This window comes from Lipophrys pholis, assembly GCF_963383615.2.
Source record: "Lipophrys pholis genome assembly, chromosome: 16".
NCBI classification, from domain to species: domain Eukaryota; kingdom Metazoa; phylum Chordata; class Actinopteri; order Blenniiformes; family Blenniidae; genus Lipophrys; species Lipophrys pholis.
The window spans coordinates 4,372,563-4,398,751 of NC_137634.1; the positions used below are offsets into that span (position 1 = coordinate 4,372,563).

Here is a 26,189-nt window from a genome sequence, read left to right on the forward strand (position 1 = left end):
TTCCACGGCGACCTTTTACTTCTCGCTGGAGGGCCAGAAGTTGGCGAAACACGGTTCAATCCTCCATGTTGGAAAACAGACCGAGTCTCCTTCACTCAAGGACAATTTATCCTGTTAGTTCACTCGTCATAAATGTATTTATTATTCCTTTACGAAACTGAGTGTATAACCGAGGTCAAGCGTCACTAAAACTTTGTAATATTTGACTCTTATCAAACTCACAACAGCTGTTGTTGTTTTTGTCTCCTTCCACCAAATAAAATTCTTCTGGAGCCACAAAACACGTTTAATCAGAAAAGATCACAGATTATAAAGTTCTTCAAACGTACATCCGTGATGTTTCATGGCAACTATTTTGAATTCATTTTGCGGTTCTAGTTTTTGTAGTACTTTTTTTTTTTTTTTTTACCTCTTGAGCCTATTTTAACTGATTCAGCGAGTTTGGTTGCTTCGACTTTTGAACTTTTCTTTTTTAGTCATATGAATCCTTTTAGGTCGTTTTTTTTTTGTTTTTTTTTAAACATTTGACATGTTTTTGCTCCATTGTTGGGTGTTTTAATTATTTTCTTTGCCAATTTAGCTTTGTTTTCTTTAACCAATTTTTTTCAGAGTTTTTGCTATTTCAGCCATTTGGAAACTTTTTAATAGTAATTTTAGCAGTTTGTAGCCTTTTTTTTTTTTTTTTTTTGTAAACCATTTTAAAATATTTAGCCAGGAGTGTTTAATATAATTTTGAATATCATGAGTGGCGGCGAAGAGGCTCATAACTCTGAACCCAGAACCTCAATGATTTGGTTTCAACGGCTTGAAAAGAGGAAATCACCGTTGTTGCGTGAACTTCCTACATTTTCCATAAAATTCACCTGAAGGCAAAATATCCTGAACTTTTTGTGAGAAATTTACGGCTACGAAACCCCTCAAAACGTTCATTAAATTCTATTTCAGGTCTGATTTAGAGTTTTGAAATACTTAAAATTTAGTTTTCCATCGAATCAGGTCGAGAAATTCACACTGCATAACACGTTTCATCGTACGCGAGACACAAAATTTAAAGTTAAAGCCAGAGAGTCTACTTGAAAGAGTCTAAATCCATATAAACTTAAATAGAGGTTTAAAAAAGAAGAGAATCAAGTTATTTGGAGGTTCACCAAACTAGAATAATGTCTCAGTTGGACAGAACTTCCACTCTAATACAACTTCAAAACACTTTGTCAATTGTTCACTTGTTTTATTACAAACAAAAACAGTATAAAAGCTCTACAACACGTTCTTCTTTTCAAAAAAAGAACTTCCAGCTTAGAAAAATATGCAGTCAAAAACTGAACCTATTTAACACTTTTCAGTCCACAAATCAACGGAGGATCTTAATTTATTCCGTTTAAAAACTGGTGGATGTTTTAGTACAACGTGTCCCAAAGTGTCGCCGGTGATTGTGAGGCTCTTCCAGAGTGTGTATGTTCCAGAGTGTGTGTGTTCCAGAGTGTGTGTGTGTTTCAGAGTCCGTGCAGAGTGGAGCTGATGATGTCCATGAACGTGGCCTCGATGCAGTAGCAGAGCTGGACGTCGGGGTCGGCGCCGCCCAGCTCCTCGGCCGTCTTCTGGGGCAGCGTCAGCTGGGAGGAGCCTCGTTCGGGGAGCACCGCCTCCTGCGGCTTCTCCTTCAGGTACTGAAGACCTGAGCAGGAGGAACGACGACACATCATACAAAGTTCTGTTCAACTATCAGCCTCATACGAGTCAATCTGAAGATATTAGAGTGGAACGTTTGGAAAGTTTCAGTGTAAATTGGCCCAAAAACTGTATAAATGGCTTTTTTTTCTTTTCTTAAAAAGCCTCTTAAACTGTGTTGCCGAAGACACTCACGGGCGATCAGCGGGTCGACGTCTCTGACCTTGGTGGCCACGTCAGAAGCACAGACCTGCCCCACTTGTATGAGGAGCGCCGCCACGTCGTCGTAGAGCGGCGGGAAGGCCTGGCAGAACGCCACCAGGCAGGGCAGGGTGGGCATGAAGAAGGAGAAACGCTTGGCGCGAGTCAGCACTGGAAAACACAAACACACAGAGTGAACCCAGGCTGGTACACACTGTACTGCACTGGCAGCCAGAGGCCAGATGGTGGCAGCCACATCAAGGGAAGGATTCTTTCAGATGACAACAAACACAGACGGACGTCTGCAGACCTGTGAGGAGAGTTCCCATGACGCTGATGGCCAGGCGGGCAACGCTCAGAGACTTGGGCAGGGCGTACTGGGTGCAGAGGTAGGACAGCAGCTGGATGGCAAAGATCTGTGGAGACACGATCACAGGGATCAAGACAGGAACAGTCAGAGGAGGAAGACTGGTAAGAGGCTGGTAACATTTGGGGGGGGGGGGGGGGGGGTCTCACCTGCTTCTCCAGCTGGGGCTGGGCCAGCAGCTCCGGGATGAAGTCCAGACAGATATGGATGGAGGGGATGCCTGCCACAGTCAGAGGCAGCAGAGCTTGAGGGTAACCCTGACACAGAGCGAACAGAACAGCCATAATATTGCAAATGAACATCCGGGAAAGGTTTGAAAAAAGACAAAGTCACTATAAATTGAAGAGGAACAGACATCTTGAATAAAAAAGGAGCGTCAGGAAGCGTCAGGAACTCTCCTGGTATTCAAGAAACGCATAAAAGCTCCAATGTTAAAAAAATAAAGAAAATTAGATTTGGACATAAATAATGTGAGATAATTGAGTTTGTATCTGTAAATTGGAAATACTGTACATCAAATGCACAATAATATCTGTAAAACTAAATATTTAGAAAGTTGGACATGAAGACAATAACAGACAAGGTAACAAAGGGACATTCAGACTGACGGATTGGAAGTTTTGTTGCGGGGAGTGTTTTTTCTTTTTTTTTAATTATTACTTTTGAATGAAGAAAATGAAATGAAATAATCCGTGGAGAACCAGCGATCATCATGACGTAAAAGAAGGAGGGATTGGTTTGGAGAAGTCCACCATACGGCCGTCCACTGCTGGCAGGACGCGCTGACCAACAGAATGACTGAAGGATTCATTTCCGGCGCTGCTGAACCATCAGTGCTCACCTGAAAGTGAACCAGCTTGGCGATGTTGGGGTCGGCGATGAACATCTGATGCAACAGGCAGCAGATGAGACACTGCACCTCCCTCAGGTCGCTGAGCAGTCCACCCTCCGGCTCCGCCCGGTCCACGCCCCCCCTGGCCCTCGGCCCCAGGCTGCCCTGGCTGGACTTGGCTGGCGCCGGGCCCCGGATGCTCTTCAACAGGCTCTCCGCCGCGGCGCCCGGCTGCTGCTCCTCCGAGGTTGGCAGACACACCTCCAGGAGGATCTGGACGGCAGCGCTGTCCTGGAATTGAACAGACCACCGAGTCTGAAAGGCCAACTCCTACATATTTCACCGTTTATGAGGTTGTTCCTGCCTTTTATAGTTGTTGTTTATAGGTGCTGTTTTCTCTCTGCATGTTTTTATTACAAAAACAAACTGCGACATCGTTTTCAGTTTTTCGACCATTTCCCTCTATATAGTTTTCAAAATGTTGCTGTGTAATCCTGAAGTTTTGTGAAGTGATTGATTAGACAACGACCCTGAAAGTCATTTTGGTGACTAATAAAGGAATGCTTTTCACTTTTCACGTCCATATGGACGTTTTCAGGTTTTTCAAAATGCAGCAGCAGCTTGTTGGATATTTCTTACCAGTGTCACAGAACTCATTTCTCATCGTTCAAAGTACCTGTGCGGCCAGAAGAGCGTTCTTCAGCTCCTCCCTGGTGACCTCCGGCGTGTCCGGCTGGCCGGGAACGCCCAGGTTGGACACGGTCTGGATCTGCCGATCGAAGTCGGCCGTCTCCTTCAGGTGACACTGCAGGTGAGCTTTGGAGGCCAGCAGGTAGCCGTTCAACATGTGGAGGACGATGTCCATCAGGGGAGGACACCTGGAGAGAACGAAACGCCTCCGTCACTTCCCGCTTCAATCCACGGTGGTAACGCGACGGTGTTTGACGTCGTTACCGGTAGACTCTCTGGTCGCAGCGCAGCACGATGAGAGGATCCACCATCAGGTCGTTCTGAGTGTACTTCTGCTGCCTGAGCAGCTTCGCAGAGGGTTGGAGGGCGTTTACCGTCATCACCCACAACCTGCAACACAGACACGCCACTTTTTTTTTTTTTTTTTTCTTTAACCTCTTTTCACATCACTTTGGGTTTTATGAGGTGAAACATATGGAGGACCCGACTTGGAGCATCATTAATTCAAGCGAAATGGCCTGAAACAGCCGATAAAAGAGGGAATCGGGCTGGTTGGTTGGCAGAAATATGATGTCCACTGAAAGAGTTTGATATCAGAGGAAAACATGATGTGAGGCACACGTCAGACCTCTAATTACTTCATTTAGCCTCATCGGACTTAAGAGAGCGAGTTAAACGGTGACAGCGGGGTGCGAGCGGAGCTCCAAGCCTTCATGCCAGCAGCTGCGCCGGCATCAATCGGCAGATCTGTGAGGAACCAGACACCCGTTTTCCTTCACCGCGGTGGGATCTGGGACTACATCCCCTCGCAGAGACTGTCCCTCCGTTTTTCTTGTTAGAGGGCCATTTCAAATCAATACCGCTCAGAGCTTTGGTAAGTGTGCTCCTCTGGGCACGGGGGCACCGCGAGGGGTCGATACCTCTGATCAATTCATACAATAATCATTGGGCAGGCAGCCTGGAGTCGAGGTCAACTACCCTCGTGCCGCAGATTTTCCCTTTATCCATTTACTGACTCCCCGAGCAACATTCCACCGTCCTGGCAGAGACGAAAACAGCAGGTCACACACTGCTCTTAACCTCTCACTGAAGACGGTTACGAGTTCGAGTTTAACCGGCAGCGGAGCGGGAAGGTCAGCCAAACATCCCAGCGTCTCATTAGTGAGGACAAAATACTTCCTTGGACTCGTGATGGATTTGGAGCCACAACACACACACACACACACACAGGCGTGTTGACAAGTATGTGACCAGCATGTGGTCAGTGGTCTGTGTGTGTGTACAATGAAAGATTGTCAACACGAAGCTCCCGGTGGAGCAGAGGGCTCGGCTCAATGGCTCAGTGCATCACAAGGGGAGCGATGTATGTGTGGCTTACTGCCGCACTGCTGCTCATTCACACATTAGATTAAATACAGTAGAGGTACTCGGTGTGTTTTCACTGGCTGGATGTGGGAGAAGGGAAACACTGAAGACGACCTCCGGTTTGGTATCGTCACCAGATCACTTTGCTTTTTTTGGACTTTTCTTTACAGTGTGAGGTTTGACCGTTTCCTACTATTTGTCATCTTAAATCAGGAGTTTGATCACTTTTTAATGATTTATTTATTTATTTCCTCTTTATTTTACCAAGCAGGTGAATTGGGAACGGGTTCTCAGCCAAGAAAAGAAAGAAATTAGTGTTTACAGTGATATATGTTAAGAAACATATACAACAATTAAAAGTGCAGTGATCCTTCACTATCATTTGAAAGTTCGAAGGTCTGTTGGAGATGATTTGCAGCAGAAAACTGAAATGAGGAGCGATCAAAGGAAGTGCAGACGTTAGGGTTGACCAGATTTATGAATCTACTAGAACGTAGATTGAGAAGCGACTGTAGATTTAGAGTTTTCCCGACCAGTCAGTTTGTCTGTGTCGAGTTTATCGGGGGATACCGGCGGCGGCGGCGGCGGTGAGAGCTGAGCGGAGCGAAGCGCCAGTCACCAAGCAGATCGCAGCACCGTAAATAACATCCAGCTTGTGAAGGACAGCTTTTGAGGAAGATCTGTAGATTACATCGTCATAATCTAGAACTGTCATCAGAATGTGTAAAAGAGGATTTGTTTCAGTAAAGAAATGCAATTTATGTGGGTTTCAAATGTCGAGTTGACAGCCAAGTCAGATACTATAATAGATTCCAACGCACTCGATCACAGAGCGATCCAAGGAGATTATGAGGGGACATTTAAGAAAAAACATGTATAAATGTCACTTGGAGGTGACAAATACATTAATTTCCAGGGAATAATTATATCTGGCAGGCATAGTAATTATTTTATCTTTTATCAAAATCAAATTAGCACTGCGTAAACAAGTGACACAGTCTAATTACCGTCATGTATTATTCCCTGGTGACCTTCAGTCATTTCTCACTTGAGGCTGACACGCAAGTCGTTTCCAGATTACGTACCGGCGCGGCATCACCGTGTTCAGACCCATCCACAGCTTGTTGAGGGTCTGCAGGATGCGGCGTGGAACGGCGGGCTCCAGGAGCAGAGCCGTGCTGGCCGTGAGGGCGTCGGCGTACGGGATCAGGTCTCCGGGTGACAGCAGCGTCAGACGCTCCAGGATACGCATTAGTCTGGGACTGCTGGACGGTAACTTCTGGAAGGCTGGGGGACACAAAGCGATGAGCTTTAACATGTCGAGGTTCGGTCACTCAGATTAAAAACCTCTTTCCACCGCCAATCTTCAGAAGATCGGACCACATTAGTCGTTCCTGCCATCATTCTTCTTCTGATCAGTTCATTCTGGGCTGTAAAAGCTGTAAAGCACAATGGACCTACAAACTTGACCTGTATGCAACGTCTCAAGACAAATTCAGCTTGTTTTTTTTCACATTAATTCATTTTTGACCAAAAATATTGAAGATTTTTCAGCTATGGATGTTGCTGGCCACAATAAGCTGCATCATTAGCTGAACAAATCAGGACGTTTTAGCTTCGATGTATAAGAGCTTTTATGACATATTCCATTTTTGGTTCCATTTTTTGCAAAACTTAGATTTAGGAGGCTGATGATATCTATTTATAATTGTATACGATTTGTGGAAAAAAAAGGATTGAAATGAACCTTACATTCATTGATCTCAACTGAAAGAAGTAGCTGATAATACATACTTGAATGTAGGTATTTCTCTTTCATTTATTCCCTTTTGATGGTGAAACTAACAACAAATCATTGTCTAAATTACAATAAATGAGAAATATCTGAAGATTATCTTTGGCTCATTTCAATCAGAAACGTCCACCGCTGTTACAAACTCTCCATGTGCAGCCTGCTCACCCTGGTGGAGCTGGCTCTGAGTGTATCTGCAGGTGTTGCTGGGGAGCATCATCTTCCTCAGGAGGGGCAGCGTCCCCGTCACCTCCTCCTCATTCACCCAGTCCTCCACCAGGCAAAGGTGGGGGTAGTTTGTGGCCAGCAGTCTCAGCAGGGCGGAGTGCAGACCTTGAAGCAGTGGAGAAAAACTTTCCCCTTTATTACACAGGACGCTGGTTCATTTTGGGTTTTTTATTGCTTTTTCAGTGAAAAAAATATGAATATCATCATGTGACAAAGTATCTCACCCCCCAGCTCCTGCTGCAGCCCCTGCGCCTGTGTAACCAAGTACTTGATGGGGATCTGATCCATCAAAGCTGCTGAGTAGGACTTTGGTTTCCTCTGCATCAGGGCTGGGGGGGAGAAAAAAAAAGCGAAGGTGAGCAAAGCAGAGAGACTGTAAACAAAGAAGAGCGCGCACCAGGCAAAAGAAGGACAAGTGGAGGCCTAAGCGTTTTATTTGGTTGTGTAAGGACACCGGAGCTGCTGCGCCGTTGTCTTCAAGAAACGGAGGTGATTTTTCATTGACGGGGGTTCATTACTACTGCTGATGGGCTTCATTACTCCTTCCTTGAAGGCTGTGGGACCACTTGGGTAAACACAGCAATTAAAGAGATGGGCATAAACTCTCACATAAATCTGGCCTAATGAAGGGCAAGAGGAGAGCTCGTCACGGGAGGGAATAAACACTGACTAGGCTAACCGCTAATGCTCGCTCTAACCTACAGCTGTCCTAGTTAGCTCTGCTCCTGCAGCCACTGTACTTGGCTCTCTGTCAGCTCTCCATTCATTCTCTGTGAGGCAGCCAAGACCCAGCGCCAGGAAGAGAAAAGGATGAATGACTGCACATCCAGAGTGAGAGCGTCTCCTACAACTCGACAGAGGACAAAAGCTCCCTTTCTCCCCGGCGTGCACATAATACTTTCTTTTAGAGGAGGAAATGAGAGCACAGACATTGTTTTGTACACACCCAGCTGTTTGGTGCTGGCCAGTAGGTTCTCTTCGTAGGACAGGATGTAGTAGAGGATGAGGAGCTGCGTGGTGATGGAGTAGCGCTGTCGTCCCACTCGACCACCCTCCCCCTGCCAAGCAAAAAAAAGAAGCAGCTGCCAGTGAGGAACAGGCGCAAATAATAGACTCCTCATCATCAGGATGATTACTTTCAGGACAATAAAAGGTGGGACGCTCCAAACTGAGCCACTATTAACACTGCTAATAGTGCCATAAACATGTCAACGTTTCATAAAAAAAAATATTACAGCAGCAGTTCATTTGCTTTTCTTTCGGGTTCATTTGTTAAAAATGCAATTAAAACCAACAAAACAAAAACAACTAACTTCTGATTTTTCTCTTGTGCCTCTTTATTGATTGGGTCACTTTGTAATCACAGTTATTAAATTAATCCAAAGCATGTTGTGGAATTATAAAAGTAAAAGAGACAATAGGAAGAAGATGAATAATAGTAAAGCCAGTAATTATTGCTATTCTATTCATATTAAAGTCAATCAGAGGAGCAGAACAACAACAACCAAAAAACAAAAAAGACTTGACACAAGCAACTTTCTGTGAAATACCATAAAAAGTCTGAAATATTGGGACTGGTCACGAGAAAAACCACGAAAGACTTCCTGGTTTAAGATAAATATTACCACCAAATACAGGTAAAATTAAAAGATGAATGAAAAACTAAAACGCCACAACATCCCACCAATTCCACACAAAATGAGCGGCAGACTCACGGCGGCGCAGCTCTGGAAGACGTTGAGGATCTCCTGCTCGGTGATGGGCTGGTTGGTGGCCTCCGGGTTGGCTTTGGACGCGGGGGTGAGGATGGAGTTGATGTAGGCATCGACCAGAGGGATGAGCTGTGTGTGGATGGGCGTGGTTGTTTGGCAGAGTTGGCGGTAGATCCAGTCCTGGTTAGGGTTAACGACAACACGTTAAAGCCAAAAGCCCCTCGGTAGAAAGGCGTGCGATCGTCACAATAAGTGTCTGCGCGACCTTAATTGACACTTTGTGCTTGGTGAACGCTCGACTCCGGAGCAGCTGGTAGATGCAGTGGATGGGCAGGAATCCTGTGATGTTGGCACTGAGGTTGTTTGTCACTGCGACTCGAACTGCGTGAGCCGTCACCACCTGCACAGCGAAAACAATGAACATCTTTTCCCCCCTTTTTGTGCTAAAACAGAAATAATTGCTGATTAAAGTAAAAAAGAAACAAAGAAAACAACATTAAGTCTATGTTGTGATCAAACATTATGCAAAACTTGATCACAAACGTCGATTCTATAAATAGAAAAACAACCACAACGAATAAAAGAAAACACACAAGTCACATCAGAATTAAATTACACAAGAGTGAACTGAAAGCTCCATCAAACATGCAGACGCGCACCTGCTCGGTGAAGATCTCCTGAGTGAAAATGGTCTTCATCTTGCTTAGTGAGCTGGGTTTGATTGCAATCTGGAAGGAGACGAACAATAACTCACTGAACACACATCGAAAAAAGAAGAACAACAACAACAACCACCACCACCACCCTGACACAGAAACATCAATAGTGGTCGGTTAGCTGCTGGTGAAAACAACCTGCAGGCAACAGTGCTGGTATTTTGTAATTCCCTCCTTTCATATTTCATAGGGGGGAAAAAAAAAATAATTCTACATGGCAGGCACAACATTGAATTGAGAGGATTGCCCCAGGGGTGGAAACAAACAGGCTCTAAATCCAATCACATTACACATCTTAGTGGAAAATACACTGAGACAGGAAAACTACTTAGCACACAGGCAGGAAACAATAGTGCACTTAATAAGTAATAAAACAGCAAATTGGCCACGGGGTATGGACTGTCTCGCTAGATATGTGTGCGCTGCAAGTGCTTGCATTAGTGTAGTTGATACGGTCCTTATAGACGCTGCCGTGGCGGAGGAGCGGGGCCATGAGCTGGTCAGCCAGACTCGTGTATTGATCACAGCCGTCCTCCCACCTCCCACCTTACCTTCATCCCCAAAGTGGAGCACACCAACTCAATAATGGAGCTGAGCTGGTTGCTATGGAAATACATGGCAACCAGTAATAGCATCTCTCCAAAAGAAGCGGAGACGCCTGCAGCGCTGTAAGGAGGAGGAAGACACACTCTTATTGAGGAAAGACGCTCGGGCTCGACGTTAATCCTGCATCACATGCCGCAGAATTTTAATAAACTCATTATGCCACTTGCATCAACCCACACACACATATATATATATATATATATTCATACAGCCCACACACACCTTCTACCCATTTAGTTGAGATTAAAGTCTGAAAAAGGTCATTTCAGACTGCGATGATTTAGTCACTAACATGCACATATTCATAAAGTGTGCCGCAGTGACGCTGGCAGGTTGTAATAAATAGACTTTGGCGAGTTTATCGCTCAGGCAGGAAGGAGCAAAAGCTTTGAGTGTGGACATAAACAAAGCTGCTGCATGGCTACACACAAAGGGTTCAACACATTTAACCTATCATTTAACTTTAACTGCTCCGTGTGAGGGTTACTATTCCCTCACACCTCCCTGGTTCGTGATAAAGTTTCAATTACCACTGCAGCCGGGCGCTCTGAGGAGCAGAGGAGCCAAGTTCCAGATTAACAAAATATGCAATAATCAAACCCTCTGATAACAAACACAATGTGCTATAAATAGGAAACGGTGAGGAATTTCATAATAAAACTGGAGCGATCCAAAATGCACCAACTACAACTGTATAGATAAACCTTTATGCAATGATTTAACATATTGGCAGAGGTTGAATCATCAAATTACTACTAATTATGACATAATAAACATTTCATAGATTTCCAATGTTATCATTTGAAGATGCTTTTTATTAAAATACTGGCAGTAATATCTGAAGCTGCAGCTACTTGATTTCAAACAGCATATTAAACTCACACACATTAACTACAACTCAACTACACGTTCGGAGCGTATGTAAAATTAATATGGAATAATACCTGCAGCAACATTTCCAAATTAATGTTTGTCGATATTAAGTATTTAACACTCGTGTTTGCATTATTCAGTCGAGTCAAATGAATCAAAAAGTTTAACAACACTGAAGAAAGTCACGATAGTTTAAGATGGTGTTCTTTATTGCCCGCTACACACGCTGCGATTTAAACAATCATATTACTTCATGAATCATGACGTGAATTTGATCAACTTTCAGCACGACGGGAAGTTTTCTGTGTGCAGATTGTGGACGATGGACTTAGTGCCAAGACCGTCGTGACTCTCTCACAATTGACCTTTGGCTAAGCCCCGCCCCTAAACGCAAACAATGCATTTCACTTCCTACGACCCAGAAAACAGGACTCGGACTGTTCGAGTGTAAAAACACGAAGTCAACGCCACAACTAGAAGCGTGAATGTCTTCATTTGTTCCAAAGTGAGGCAATGTTTTGTATAATCTTAGCAGTCTGGTCATATAAAATCCATCACATAACGCTGGCAGCGATGAGCTTCCTTAAGCTTGGCGACCTGAAGATCCGTTGTTGCATAATGTCGTCCTTGTCGAAGACTCCTCGACGAAATAAATTCATGCTGGCTCCAAAACTTGGTTTCTACACTGACAGCTCCCATGTAAACAGCCCGCTGCGACGGCTTGTCCGTGTTAGCAGCAGTAACGAAGGGGGGGGCGGGGCTTAGCCAAAGGTCAATCTTACGTCTGGGACGGCCGAAACTTGCAGTGTGTAGTGGGCGTTGGAGGGGCACCGTTTGTTTTCATGATGACCGCTGTGATTTTCTTACCTCTCGAAGTATTCCTCCTCTTTGATCATCCAGCTGAGCCACATGACCATCAGCTGCTCCTGCTCTGGAGTGCTACACACACACACACACACACACACACACACACACACACACACACACACACACACACACACACACACACACACACACACACACACACACACACACACACACACACACACACACACACACACACACACACACACACACACACACACACACACACACACACACACACACACACACACACACACACACACACACACACACACACACACACACACACACACACACACACACACACACACACACACACACACACACACACACACACACACACACACACACACACACACACACACACACACACACACACAAAGAGGATGATCAGCACTCGCTGGTATTAAACTCCAGTCCACTGGTAGCTGAATGAGGTTTGTGATCCCGCGACCTTTTTGTGTTTGCGGACACAGAGCAGCACCTTTAAGAGTCAATAACCCGGGTGTTTATGTACCTGACCAGAGTGGGGAAGGCCAGCAGCTTGCAGAAGGACAGGGAGACAAAGCGGACCCCGGCTGGAGTGGCCGGCGGCCGGCTGGTCATCAGCTGCAGGAGCTGCTCGGCCTCTTCGTCCGTCGGCCTGGAGGAGAGGAGAGTCACTCTTACTGATTGACTTTTAATCCCACAGAAGTGGGTGTGCTGGATGACCGCCGCCTACCTGAGCCCTGCGATGCCCATCAGAGCGCAGTAGAGCCGGAGCAGAGCGCTGGCCTTCACCACGTGCTCCTCTCGGAGGCCGGAGTAGCCCGACCCGCCCCCCTCCTCCGGATCGCCGTCGTTCGGGACGTGGGTGCTGCGGGAGCGAGGCAGGATGGCCACCAACTCCAGCAGCAGCTGCCTGCGCATCTGCCACAGCACCGAGCTGCTTTCCCTCTTACGCTGGCAGCAGAGAGGGCGAGAGAGAGAGAGAGAGAGAGGGCGAGAGAGAGAGAGAGAGAGAGAGAGAGAGGACATAATCATCAATGTTAGCTGCTGCTCAATAAATCACCTCACCGATACATCCACCGACAAAACTGCTAAGAATCAATTAACCGATTTTCAAAACAAATGTGAAAGAAACATTTCAGTGTTTTCTGTGCGGCGCTCTCCAGAGACGCTCGTTTTATAAAACATAAACAAAAGGTGACATTTGCGGTGACTGTAAAGTGTATCCGCTCTCCATAAACTGCGACAAAATGCCATCAGATGGAAAGGACACAGGAGCTCCTTTATAGCTTTTGGGACATTTTGAACACTATCCTGAATTTGTGGGGATTCAAGTGAAGAGCCGACCGAGGAATAACACAGACAGAAGGAAAACAAACTGGCCCAGACAAATAAGCTTCTCGTGTGTGAAGAGTCCACTGCGGCTTTAAAGTGATATACTGGAAAGAATTTAGCGGCGATGGCAGATCTGTGCTGGGGAACGCTTAATACTGTTTATTTATAAAGTAAAACGATATGGGAGCCGGATCATTAGAAAATGTGATTGATTATTGGAGAAGCGGTACGATTAAAGAAAGTTTGACTTCTTCCTTTTCGGACATGTTGATTTAGATGGATGTGCGTATGTATATAAGAATGCATTTCTAGATAGGTGTGTGTATACCTGAATATAGATCATTTATTTTGTGTATAATTTTCCATAAAATACAGATTTATTAAATTTTTAAGGAGTTATAATATGTATGTATGTATGCACATCTGTGTGTACGTATATATAGAAAAATTCTTGATAGGTAACTAGATATAGATTTTTCTTTATTTTTTGTATGTATCTGTATTTTGTATATGTTTTGTCTGAAACTAATTAATAGTTCATTTTAATGATTATGCCGATTACATTTGTTTCTTATGTTGTGCTTATATTTTTTTCTGTTGTTCATGTGTTGTGTGAAGCAGTTTAACCGTGATTCACTTTATGAATAAAGATAGGTCGGATGTCTCGTATTTATACTTGTACAGGACCATTTGTACCCGTTAATGAAATGTAAATATTAACATATATAGAAGATGTCAATATGTATATGTTGTATATTTACATGTGCATACAACACAGGTTCCCCTTTTCAAATCAACACAATCACATCACAGAGCTGCAGGTTTTAAAGTTGGTTTGAAGACCAAACTGCTCACCTGCTGCCCGTTGCGGATGAACATGCTGAACCAGGTGCGCACTTTGCTGTTCGTCCCCAGCAGGAGGCCGCTGACGTAAGAGACGAGAGGACTGACTGCATCATCTGCAGCGTCTGGTTTGTAGTCCAGAGTGAGAGCCACTCCCAGCCCGGGCAGGTGACACTCCTCCACCTACAACACACATAAAAGCACAATTAATAACTCTTTCCTCATTCCTCCATGTATTCACCAGACACCCGACGACGAGGTCGACTCGTCCCCGGACTAACGTTAAAATCTCAAGCCATATTTTCTAAGTCAACAAAGTCCAGCGCCGTATGCATCATTCAGCAGAGCAATGAATTTCTACAAGCTCCCGGGGCCTCGTTCGATAGCCGACCTTGTGCTGTAACCTCCTCCAGAGAAGGAGGGAAGCGAGAAGACAAATCTCTCCCCTCAGGGATCACATCACAAAGTGTACCACAACATAAATCACAAGAAAGGAAGAAGAAGAAGAAGAAAACCCTGCATGTTACTAATCTCTGTGAAGTGAGCTGATCCAAGTCGAGTCCAATGAAATTTATAAGAAACATGTTTATTTACACAGCAGGAGGAAAGGATGTATGTTAACATATATATATAATCTGTCAATTAGATAATCTTGTTTCTTTCATAGAGCTGTATAGATGATATCAGAACAGAGAGATATCAGGAGCTGGCATCACTTTGGTGGAATGAAGCGGCTCCCAGTGATCAATCTGTGGGAGTTTGAAGACGAAGTGCGACTCCGGCCTCACTTTTGGAGTCCTGTGATAGTATGAGAGGAACTCACCACCATGGCTCTGATGTTGAGGGCCTGCGAGGGATTCATCTGACACAGCTGCCTGAGGGCCTCAGTCCTGCGCCGACCACCCACACTCTCCTCATCCTGACGCTCGCCGTTCTTTATCAGACCTCTGCAAACTGCGACACACACACACACAGTGAGAGACGGAATTCGGAAAGGCTCAGTTCAATGAAGTGATTATATACATGACGAGTGAATGAACTGGAGTAAATTGTGCAGGTGAATGCACATCGTGTACATCAAAAAAATACACAAATGAAGCCGAAAAGCTTAACACAACTATTTTGGTTTGTTTAAGACCCGATAGCACAGAGTTCGGCAACGGCTGCGTTAAATTCACACTGATTAATTAACTTCACAGCATTTGAAGTATTATTTACTTTTCCATTAACATTTGATCCATTTAAAAGAGCGACCCGTTGATGGCTGCATTCGGTCTGCTGATTCAATAATGGGCCAGAAAAGAGTCCGTGGAGTTCTGCTCCTCCAGATCAACATGACAAACCCCGATGCTTCTGGACGGGGCAAGTTTTTTTCCAAATGAACTCATTTTACTTTCCATTAGCAGTGACAAAACCCATGTGATTCTTTCAGGTTGACAGCTGAGAGCTCTGACCCTCTTTTCTTCTAAAGCGCCATCAAAGTGTACTGCCACAGCACCAGATAAGAACATTAAACTCGTACTGGTAATTAACTAGCCTCTCTATCCTGGATTATTGTGAGTCAGGTGAATTACCTTCACTGAAGCTGTCGGGAACATTTGCAACCAGCAGACACAGAAACCAGTCGCCGTTACGGACGTGGAGCAAAGCCTCGGCAACGTCCACGATGGGCAGCAGGGACGGCAGCTCTGAGGGGAAATCACACACACTTTATAAAGGCTATAACAGGACAACAGTTTAGTTTCAATGGATTTTCCATTTGCAAACATATCAGAGTCTATACAGCGTTATAAACATAAAAATAAAATGTAATTATTAGGCTTTCCTTACAAAAATGTCCTCAATAAGTTCACTATTGAAAGAACACATCGTTGAATTAAATTGTTAATCCGTTCATCAGGTAAATTAACTTGTGTCAAAATGGTCTAATAATACAAGTTCAACTACGACTACTGAAAATTAACAACCTGCTGCCTCCAAAATAAGCCACAAGACACAATTTTTAGCACATAGTAAATGAGGAATTTTTATTTATGCTATAAATAAAAATAAATAAATTGTAAAAGAGGTATGGAGAGGTGTTTTTTTTTAACTTGTAAAGCACTTAACATTTTTGTATAGAAACCGCTTCATAGATGAGGTTAGATTGATTACACACGAACTCTATTTACAATCCAACGATCAGAAAAACAAGTAATGTTCACTGTGTGCAATAGGAAATCCTCATTGTAAAGTTATTGCAGTCCTCTGGCAGTAAATACACAGCGACATTAAATCCGCAGCCTCCACACACAAAGGCGATCTTTAAAATCACATTACATTGTGAAACTATCAAATAGAAAAGCCAAATCTATACAATAAAGTAGAAAATACTACCATTTAAGTACTTTTATGGGCATTTTATGAAGTAAGTAGTACTTTCTGGACAGACTGGAGTTGTCTTTTGGCTTCAGGACACCGCTGACGTCCAAAAACCTCCACTGAGGTCATTCTGGGTCGTAACAATAAATAATGAGTCTGTCCATGGAGCAATAGCAAACTACTCCCGGGCTGGCAGCTCACTGTTTGAGAAACGCCTCAGTTCAAATGAGAGGATCTCCGTCACAGAGGTTTTCTGTAACCAGCTGTGTGTGACAAAGAATAAAACACGTGGGCTTTAGAGGAGAGGGCGTCTGTGTGCGGACAGGTTTTTTGCTCGTCTTTCTTTACCGGGAGAGTTTGAAGACTCACAAACCTCCCTCTCCTGTCCTGGAACATTTGGTAGCACGAAAGGAGGACGTCACCGTACGCACACGACATACGAGCGTCTGCTCCACCCTCCTCTGATGTGAATTACACGTCACCCCGACTACAAGGCCTGTCTTGTTGTGACCAGTGTGATGAGTGAATGTTGGGTACCTGCTTGTAAGATGCAGAGGACGTCTGCCACCTCCTCCAAGTACACGGGGCTCTCAAACAGCTCCGAGGACTTGAGGAAAAACTCTCCATTTGAATCTGCCACCTGAGAAAACAACAACAGAGAAACTGTGGATCAATCATCCCCGTACCTCGACGAGAGGAGGAGGAAACTACTTAAAGACGAGTGTGGCAAAGGGAAATATCTAATTTCAGCCGCTGAAAGGAACACGGGAGTCATTTCTGATACCAACTTCAGCTTTAACGATCAATTAGAAAAAGCTCTGTGTCTTTCATGTGCGACCCATTTCTGCAAAAGAGCGATATGTACATTTTCTATTTGTAATTTCTTTGGATTTGATCTCGTCCCCCAGTATCAAACATGCTTTAAATGTCTGCCCCATGTTGACATAAAACACATTGCAGATTTGAGTCATGAGCAGTCGTCAAAAAGTCTGCAGCGGCTCAACAACCTTTCAATTAAGTTTCTCTTTGAGTTTAGTTGACTCTCGTACCAGCATGTGATTTCTAGTAACAAGAAGCGCTGCTACAGGTGCTGATGAAGGGGCCGTTTATATGACAACGTTTTGGGTGGGGTTACACGACGACGGTGCTCGGAGCCGTCGAAAAACAAAACTTTTAAAAAATAGCTTCCAAGGTGGAACTTTTTGAGTATGCTCCATCTCCGTGGAAACGGGCGAAAAACAACCTCATCTGAAAACGCCGCTACTGCGCATGCTCAACACAACCGTGGAAAATTGCTCTTCTGCACGTGTGCGAGAAGATGGAAGATAATACGACTGAAAGAACAAATCAATATAATTGCTTATTAAATTAGTTCTAAACTAAGTTAGTTAGTAACATTTTTTCACCCTCAGTCATCAATCAATCTGTTCTTGCAGCTACCACAGTGGGGCAGTAATGAGCCACCTGTAGCTGTGATCTACCAGAACAGGAGGAGAAGCAGTTGGCCTTGTTTTTGCGTTACTGCACAATATTTTCAGCAAGATGGTGGAGTCGTCTGACGAAAGGTCCAAGAAACCGGAGAAAAGAGACACATGAGGAGAAAAAAACTTTACGAAAAGAAGTAACCCAAAGTGTGTGAGTAAAAAACACAACACAACAATCAAACTTAGTTGTCTGTTCATATTAACGTCCATGTCCTCCCCATTGTTAATGTTTATAGTGTATTATTCTATGCACGCATGTGTGTGATTTCATTACAAAAATCCCCAACAGCACCCACGAGTGGCTTAACATGCGTACTACATCATTTTCATTTTTTGGGCCGTTTACATGCAAGTGGAAAACATATCCAAAATGTTACGGTGTGAACGTGAATCTTTTCTGTTAAGAAAATGCAAAAATTGTGCGATATGTCATGTAAACGGGGCCTAAGTGTGACAGGAGCTCTAAAGGTACCTTATTCATGATGGCCAGCAGCTCGCTGAGGGTCAGTCGGAGTCTCCTGAGGGGGTCGCTGTGTTCAAACTCCAGCGTCAGGCCGTGCTGCAGCTGGGACACCAAGATGCTCTCTGCGTTAGAGCCTCCGGCTTTTTGCCTGGCGAAGAGGAAACAAAGCGTGTTTCAGTCGCTCTGTCATCCAGGTTGAGCACCGTGTGAAGGGCAGGCATACCTGAGCTGCTGCTCCTTCCTCGCGTCCTGCTCCAACGCATGAAAGTCCACAGACAGAAGAGCCACGATGGAGTTAACGGCCTCCACCCCGGCGAGCAGGCGGAGGATGAGCTTCTTGTCCTGCGCCCAGGACTGGCTCTGATCTGCAGGAGCACACAGAGCCATGCGGACGAGGCAGGGCAGCAGCAGCCTCAGCTCCGGGTCACTGAGGGCCGCCAGACGCCCCACATCCACCTTCTGCATGGCTTCAAACGCATAGGGGCTGACAAACTGCAACAGCCCTGTGCTGTCTGCCATCGCTGCGTGTTCACACCTGCAAGAAACCAGAAACAACATGTGATGGAGGAGACAAACTGCATATGTTTATGTGTGTGTACCCTCCAAATTTCCTCCTTTCCACATTTGAAACCAACCTAAATGCACACAAGTGTCAAAACCTGTATTGCTTTTCTTTACCAAAACAGACTCATTCTACCAAACAACTTCTGGTCTAAATGACAGCTCTCCCAACCTTTGATTATGGCGATGTAATCTTCAAATCTCCCTCAAAACTTGTCCTTCACAAGCTGGATGTTATCGATCGTGCTGCTATCTGCTTGGTGACCGGAGCTCCATTCAGCGCTCACCACTGCTGCGGATTTGTTTCTTAAGAAAATAAAAAACACTGTAAAGACAACTTTCTTTCTTTTAAAATTGTCTGACACCGTTTTAGTATGTGTGTGTACACATTCGTTTGTGTTTTTCTTTGCACCACCTTGCAATCTCTGGGTCAGGTAGTCATTGTAAATGAGACCTGCTTCTCAACGAACCAACCTGGTAAAATAAAGACGATTTAAAATTCTGTGCAAAGTGTGAACACTCCTCCATCCAGATAACAGCTGTCATCCTGTGTCAATAAGAGCAACCTGCTCAATGTATATAAACGTTAAAGTTCGGCATACAATCGAGTCCAGCGGACCTGTGTATTGGCTATGTCTACAGCGGGTTTATTAAATCAGATGTGGCGAAGTTAAAGTTATTGCAATCACGTTGCTAACAACACACCTGACTCGCTGTGAGCCAGTGAAGCTAACACTAGCATCGACCGGGAGGTGTAATCACTGTAAAGTTGTGAGTTGTGTCAATAATCCTCCCTCAACAATGAGACATTATCTCGACTTAAAGAACAAAGCCCAATTAAACACCCTTTTTTTAAAAATATATGAGAAAAGGTGGCAAGAAACTCTTTGCATTCGCGGCTAGCTGTTAGCGGCTGACACTGACCCGCTGCGCCGTCCGCTATTATGGCAGAAGCTATTAGCACGCGAACTAGCGGCTAACAGCTAAGGATAGGCTAGAACGGTAGAAGACGATACTCGTAATTTTCTGCGCCGTGTAAACTGTTTCCGCCACAACAAGGAGTCGAGGAGAACTGCCTTACCTTAGAGATTACGACGAAATGCGTCTTTTAAAGAGGTCTATGACCATGGAGGCCTCCAGACCTCGGACTGTGCTGTGCACCGCCAGCCGTCACAGAGTCAGTCTGGACCCGATAGGAGATCCTGGAAGATGCCGGTGTTCTTTTTTTGTTTTTTGTTTTTTTTTATGAAGCTCTCCTTATTCCCAGAGGATTATAAAGCGGTTTCCAGTGTGGATTAACGTGGTGTGTGTGCAGGGAGCACGGTGTCATTGTGCCACAATGATTGTTGTGGTGTGATCCTGTCGGCGGAGGTGCAGGATGGAGCCGCTCAGGTCCTCCTGCCCCGCTGGCTGAAGAGGACGCAGGGACTGACAGCGTGAGGAGTCGCGGGTTCGAGTCCGGTATACAAATAAATAATATGCAGGGTTTTTTGGGTTGTTTTTTTTTAATCAAAACTCTGCGGAAATACCTCATACATGGTGAAATAGTGGTTCGCACTCTCACTTATTTGCAAGAAGGTTGTGGGTTCCAATCCAGGCTGAACTTTCCTGTGTGGAGTTTGCACGTTCTTCTCTGGATAATCCACTTTTCTTCGACAGTCTGGGAGGTTGATGAGCCTAAATTGCCAATAGGTGTGAAACTCAGTGGTTAAACTGATGAGGATGTAATGGAAAGTTAACGTGTGTTCCAACAACTCTGGTCTGGACAAAGTAGTGCAGAAGATGAACGAGGAAGAAGAGAGGGGTTTTTTATGAAACTTTCGAGCCATCCATTGAAGGACTGTGGAAGAAAAGCGGAGTAAACCCATACAAGCACAGGAAAGAACAAACTCGGATTACAGCACAGAGCCCTCTTCTCCATTAATCAGCTGGGATCGACTCCACACTCAGATTTGGATCAAGATAAATAGAAGATGTATGTTTAACCTGCAGATCTTTGGATCAGTCCTGAATAAGAATGTGAAACGTATAAATCTTCCCCTCTTAACTTGGTTTTGAGGTTAAATCAGGGGTCTTAAACATCCCAACTTTTCAAGCTGTGAAGCCGCCGTGTCACTGACACGCTGTCGGTATAAATCCGAGTATTAGACCTGAATCCGTGTTCAAGGGCAGGCTGACAGGCAGAATGAAGGAAAAACGGAGCAGGACCTCTGTTTATTCACAGGCCGCTGACAGCGAGAGAGGAAAATGCAGAAAACTCTCCAAAGAATGAACTGCCAGCTGCTACTACATGACCCTGGGGCAACCCGGCAATTTACAAGTAAGATATCCGTCTCAAATGACTGTGCAGGGTTATTTCAATGCCGTTCCCACTCGTGAGTAGAGCGAGTTTTGAGGTTAAGAGTGGAGGCTGATGGGTTTACTGCAAAAAATACCACGATTCTACAGAAAGAAAACGTGGCCAAATCAATTTCCAGAGGTTTATTTGATATTGAATGTATTTATCTACACTCAAAACAAGACCAAATACATCGTGATGGTCAAGATAAAGAGCAAATATCAATGGACTCCTCCACTGGTTAAAGGTCATTTACGCCACACATTTACTTTCACACCAAAGCAAAATGGGATCTAAACCGGGGGGTCTGCAACCACATGTGGCTCTTCAGGTTCCTCCATCAAGCTTTCATCAGGTTATCTGTAAAATAAACGTTTTGTTTTTCATCCTTATTTATCTGCCTTCCACACTGATTTTCAAAAACGGACTTCTCTCCGGGATAAAAACAGGGAAACAAGGTAAAACAGCTCGAATAGCTGGATGTGCGAAAGAGAGAGAGAAAAGATTAAATAACTAAAACTGCTATAACCTTTAGGAAATGCACAGCAGCTATAAACAGCTAAAGGGATGATAAAATAGTTGCCTATAGTAGCTAAAATGGGAAAATCCATGAGATAAAAAAAGGCCACAAAAGCTAAAAATGTAATAAAATACGTCTAAATTGTACCTGTGGCACGTCGCAGTTTTTTTTTTAAAAAGATGTTTTTTCTTCACGTCAGATAATTAATTTTGCGCCTTCACATTTTATTGGACGGAAACATCCTGAAAACGTCTCTTTTGCTCATAAAGGTCGCAGAGCCCCCCGTTCTAGACGGATCCATAGCCGATGAGAAGTGGTGCTAAAAGAGAGGAGGCGTATAGAAAACTGATGGGATGTGCTGAAAAAGGACACTGCATCTTTAAAAAAAAAAAAAAAGATCAAACCTGAGGTCAGCTACTTCCATACCCCCCCCCCCCCTTCCCTCCCCCCCACCCCCCCGAAACAAGAGACACAAGCACAGGGGGATAAGTTGACGCACTTTATTCCTAAAACCGAAGCCACGCAGCTGGTGAGCTGCCGGCGTGGCCTTCATATAGAATTATTTATATATATTGCAGTTTGTTTGTTTTTTTCTTTTTTTTTTTGTGTCTAAATGTGTGGTATAAAATACTTATATACAACAATGTACCTCTTTATTTGAACACAGTGAAGTTCATTGCTGTACAAGTCCTCTGTAGCTACAGCTTTGCTGTAAGTCCTCCACGCTCGCAGGCATGAAACATAATTCTCCACTCTAATTCTTCTGTACATTGTGACAATACAAATATTCTGTCTCCATTACAAAAAATAATACTCTAAAAGCAACCTACTGGGAACTTTATTTCATTATTGGGTTTTTTTTTAATGGGAGGTTTTTTTTCTTTTTTCCTGGTTGTTTTATTAATTAAGACGATTACATATATCTCAGACCAATTGCTTTAAAGCAGGAAGGTGGTATAAACCTTCGCCATTTATTTTTTTTTATATATAAAAGAGGTTAAGAAATAAGACAAATTATACATTTAAAAACTTACAATAAATAAGATAGATGCAGGCATTTCATTTGGATCGTATCGCATCCAAAGGAATTAAAAAGGAATTTCACGTCTTAAAACCGAGCTTTTTCTTTTTCCTTCTTCTTCTTCTTCTTCACTTCCTTGATCAAATTTGTCCCTTTTTCTTCTGATAACGCGCCGCCACGCTACAGGCCGCCACAGCCGACCCGTCACTCTCTCACGTTCACTCGTGTCTCTTATGTGCAATGTCTCTAAACCGCGGGACGAGGGACGGGAGTGACGGGACGGGAGTGACGGGACGGGAGCGGCTCCGCTTCCAGCAGCCGTCGGATCCCAACGCCGCCGCCGCCGCCGCGCTCCGGCTCCGCTCCCTCACGATGAAACGTCTCCTCCGGTAACAGGCTCGGCGGCTACAACATGTTCATGATGAAGTTGTACATCTGGTTGAGCACCACGAAGTGGATGGGCAGACAGGAGCGCCGGTCCTGCGTCGCCGGGTCGCACGTCAGCCAGGAGAGGGCGTTGTACTGCTCCAACACAAATCTGTGAGGAAGAGTCAAAGGATGAGGAGATCTAATCACCTGGAGTAAACAATCCAACCCCCAGGCATTTAAAAAAAAAAAAAAAAAAGACATCTGGGGCATTGTTTCTTCCTCTCAATCGTTCCATCATTTTGGAGTTTCGTAAAAATGCTTTTCCAAGAAAATCTGTTCCTTAAACTTTGGGACTCAAAATTTCTCTTGCAGATCTGAAAAATTAATAAGAATTTAAAAAAAAGTGCAACTTCCTTCATTAAATCATGAATTAATGAGTTTTTTTGGTCTGTAAATAGCTTTAAAACATCTTCAGTTCTGCACAAAAACTATCAAAACATTTAATAATTTTCAGTATTTTAACCCTTTAACTCCAATCTAAGTACTTGAAGTTACTTGTTACTTTTATTGAAACAGATTACACAAAAAAATTATAATTTTATGAGTTAAAGTAGGTAGTCAATGTTTAAATAATGCATCAGAATTAAGATCTTGATTATTCTTTGACCATAAATCTTCAAAACCTGTATTTTCTGTTTTTAAATGTTTTTCTTTTTAGATCTTGTAAGAAAACTGGCATTTATTATTTAAGGGTTGATATTTACAACGATTTGATAGTTATGTGCAGGACTGAAGCTGTTTAAAAGATTTATGCAATAATATGTTGTGGCTTACGAAGTAAATGTAGAAATTCTCCATCAGAATAATAATTTTTGATGAATCTCTGAACTAAAATTCTTTTTTTTTTTTTTTTCATTTTTCATACAACAACAATAAAATCAAGAAATCAAACTAGCATTTAAAGGGTTGATAATCCTCAAAAATCACTTCATGTTTGGAAGTTTAGTGCAGAACTGAAGCTGTTTAAGAGATTTATGCAGAAAAACCTCTAAGAGAAATATAGATTTTATGACTTAGATAGGAAGTAAATGTAGAAACAATGCATTAGAATTAACACTTCATCTGGATTAACCTCTGACCTTAAATTTGAGTATTCTCTCTTTTTTCACACCCAACAATGGTGAAATTAAGTAATTTTTGAATAATCTTTGACCTTAAATCCTAAGTTTCATTTTTTTTAACCATTCATAATTAACTAATTACATTAAATAGTAAGATCAATTATCAAATCTGGAATTTAAAGAGTTAATACCATCATTTTAACTTATGATTTTGTGCCGGACTGAACCTGTTTAAGTGAATCTGTGAAGTGTTTGTACTTTTTTTAAATTGTTCCTTAATGATAATAAAGCGGGTGGTAAATTAAACGGACACCCGAGGGTTAAACGTATAAGCCGAGGACCTCGTGAGCGCCGAAGAAACACCACAGACGTCCCCAAATCCAGCGGGCGGCGGGGCGCTAAGAGAAATTTGTGGTGTTGTTTACCTGAGTACATCTGAGGTCTGATTGGAGTCGAGGGGGTGCGAGTGTTTGCTGTGCAGCAGCTCGTCTGATTGCACTGAAGACACATGAAGGTGCAAAGAGGCCTGAGAGAGAGAGAGAGAGAGAGAGAGAGAGAGAGAGAGAGAGAGAGAGAGAGAGGGAGAGAGAGAGAGAGAGAGAGAGAGAGAGAGAGAGAGAGAGAGAGAGAGGGGGAGAGAGAGAGAGCGTTACAGACATTACAATGAAGTCAGCAGCCTTTTATTACAGTATTACTTGTTGGCATAATCACAGCGACGCTTCGAGGAGCAAATCAACACGGGTATTTGTGTGCTCCAAAAAAAAAAGAAGAAGAAGGAAAATAAAGGTTCAATTAGACTTCGGCCACCGAATCCCAAAATGCCACCGAGGCGATCGGGCAGGTTCATTAATGGCTCAGATCTTCAGCGGTGGTTTTATGGGGCGGCGGGCCCCCATCGCCCCTCCTGCCTGGTTCACACTTCTGCTTTTATACTAATTAGATGGAAGGAAGGATCGATGGCTTTGATTCCCGTCGAACAGGAGGATTCCCAAACCACGCAGTCACGCCTCACCTAATTACACCTTCTCCAGCAGCCTGATCAAATAACCACATCATTTCTTTTTTTTTTTTTTTTTTTTGTTCAACCCCATAGAGGCCCAATTTGCGTGAAATTGCCCCTCTATTAAAGCACCGGCACTGTGGTTGGTAGATTTTTATTACCTCCGGAGAGCCGCTTCAGCTCTTAATGATAATCAGCTTTTGATTATAGATTTCTGCTTTCCACAATGTGAACTTAATTCTTTTTGACTCTCAACAGTTCTGGGAATTATTCTGCATCTGTTAGTTGGTGTGTGCTGCGGTGTCGCTTCACAGACGCCGTGTGGAGTTTGCATGTTCTTCCTTTCCCAGGAACTCCCGCTTGTCTTCCCCACGAATTAAAACAAACAAAAGCGTGAGTGAGTACTGTATTAGTGAGAACTCTAAGGACTGGAGCTTCTCCAGAATAAAGGAACGTGTGAAGAAAACCCGCAGAGTTCATTCAGAATCCTGACTGAAAAAAGTAGTAGTGGTAGTAATAGTTTACTCGGTCAACCAAATACACAATGCAACAACAGAGGAGGAACGAAGGGTTGAGGCTGAAGTTAAACTTATTTTTCCTAAACTCTATATATAATATATGTGTAAAGCTTGAGCAATGGAAGTAACAGAAACAAAAACAACAACAAAAACTTGCATTTTCATGTACCTTGAGGAAGAGTGGACACTGGTTCTGAGCCTGCGGACAGGCCGACCAGAACCAGTCGGGCAGCGGGCCGGCTTTGGCCGTGGAGACGAAGTATCCCAGAGCCAGAGGCTGCTGCAGGAGGTTGGGAACCTCGTCGTGCGACTCCATCCGGTCCGTGCTCTGACCCTGGAGGAAGGCGGGAGAC

General features: G+C 43.9%; 2 protein-coding genes across 4 annotated transcripts in view; both read right to left on the bottom strand.

The window, feature by feature from the left end:
• Window positions 1–1,210: 1,210 nt before the first annotated feature.
• ints2 (integrator complex subunit 2) lies at window positions 1,211–20,363 on the bottom strand. 3 transcript variants are annotated; one of them, XM_080483458.1, is made up of 27 exons: window positions 20,031–20,353; window positions 19,365–19,423; window positions 19,122–19,255; window positions 18,612–18,923; window positions 18,398–18,536; window positions 16,979–17,081; window positions 15,655–15,768; window positions 14,904–15,034; window positions 14,093–14,263; window positions 12,636–12,856; window positions 12,432–12,557; window positions 11,918–11,989; window positions 10,123–10,237; window positions 9,515–9,583; window positions 9,121–9,255; window positions 8,859–9,035; window positions 8,090–8,201; window positions 7,368–7,472; window positions 7,084–7,248; window positions 6,209–6,410; window positions 4,023–4,148; window positions 3,745–3,946; window positions 3,078–3,359; window positions 2,386–2,493; window positions 2,180–2,285; window positions 1,864–2,040; window positions 1,211–1,675 (listed from the first exon to the last, which is right to left on the bottom strand). In XM_080483458.1, exons 4-27 carry the CDS (start codon window positions 18,905–18,907, stop codon window positions 1,494–1,496), a joined length of 3,636 nt encoding a protein of 1,211 aa, XP_080339584.1. In that variant the 5' UTR covers window positions 18,908–18,923; window positions 19,122–19,255; window positions 19,365–19,423; window positions 20,031–20,353; the 3' UTR covers window positions 1,211–1,493. The 3 variants fall into 3 exon arrangements, with proteins under 3 accessions (XP_080339584.1, XP_080339585.1, XP_080339583.1); XM_080483459.1 differs by lacking the exon at window positions 19,365–19,423 and having other exon boundaries at window positions 20,031–20,349; XM_080483457.1 differs by lacking the exons at window positions 19,122–19,255; window positions 19,365–19,423 and having other exon boundaries at window positions 20,031–20,363.
• A 1,931-nt stretch (window positions 20,364–22,294) lies between these two features.
• med13a (mediator complex subunit 13a) overlaps window positions 22,295–26,189 on the bottom strand; it is an 87,571-nt gene continuing 83,676 nt past the window's right edge. Inside the window, exons 28-30 of the mRNA XM_080483590.1 lie at window positions 26,006–26,170; window positions 24,744–24,844; window positions 22,295–23,366 (exon numbers count right to left, since the gene is read on the bottom strand). Of these exons, the coding sequence (XP_080339716.1) occupies window positions 23,234–23,366; window positions 24,744–24,844; window positions 26,006–26,170 (399 nt within the window). The 3' untranslated portion in view covers window positions 22,295–23,233. The remainder of the gene's footprint in view (window positions 23,367–24,743; window positions 24,845–26,005; window positions 26,171–26,189) is intronic.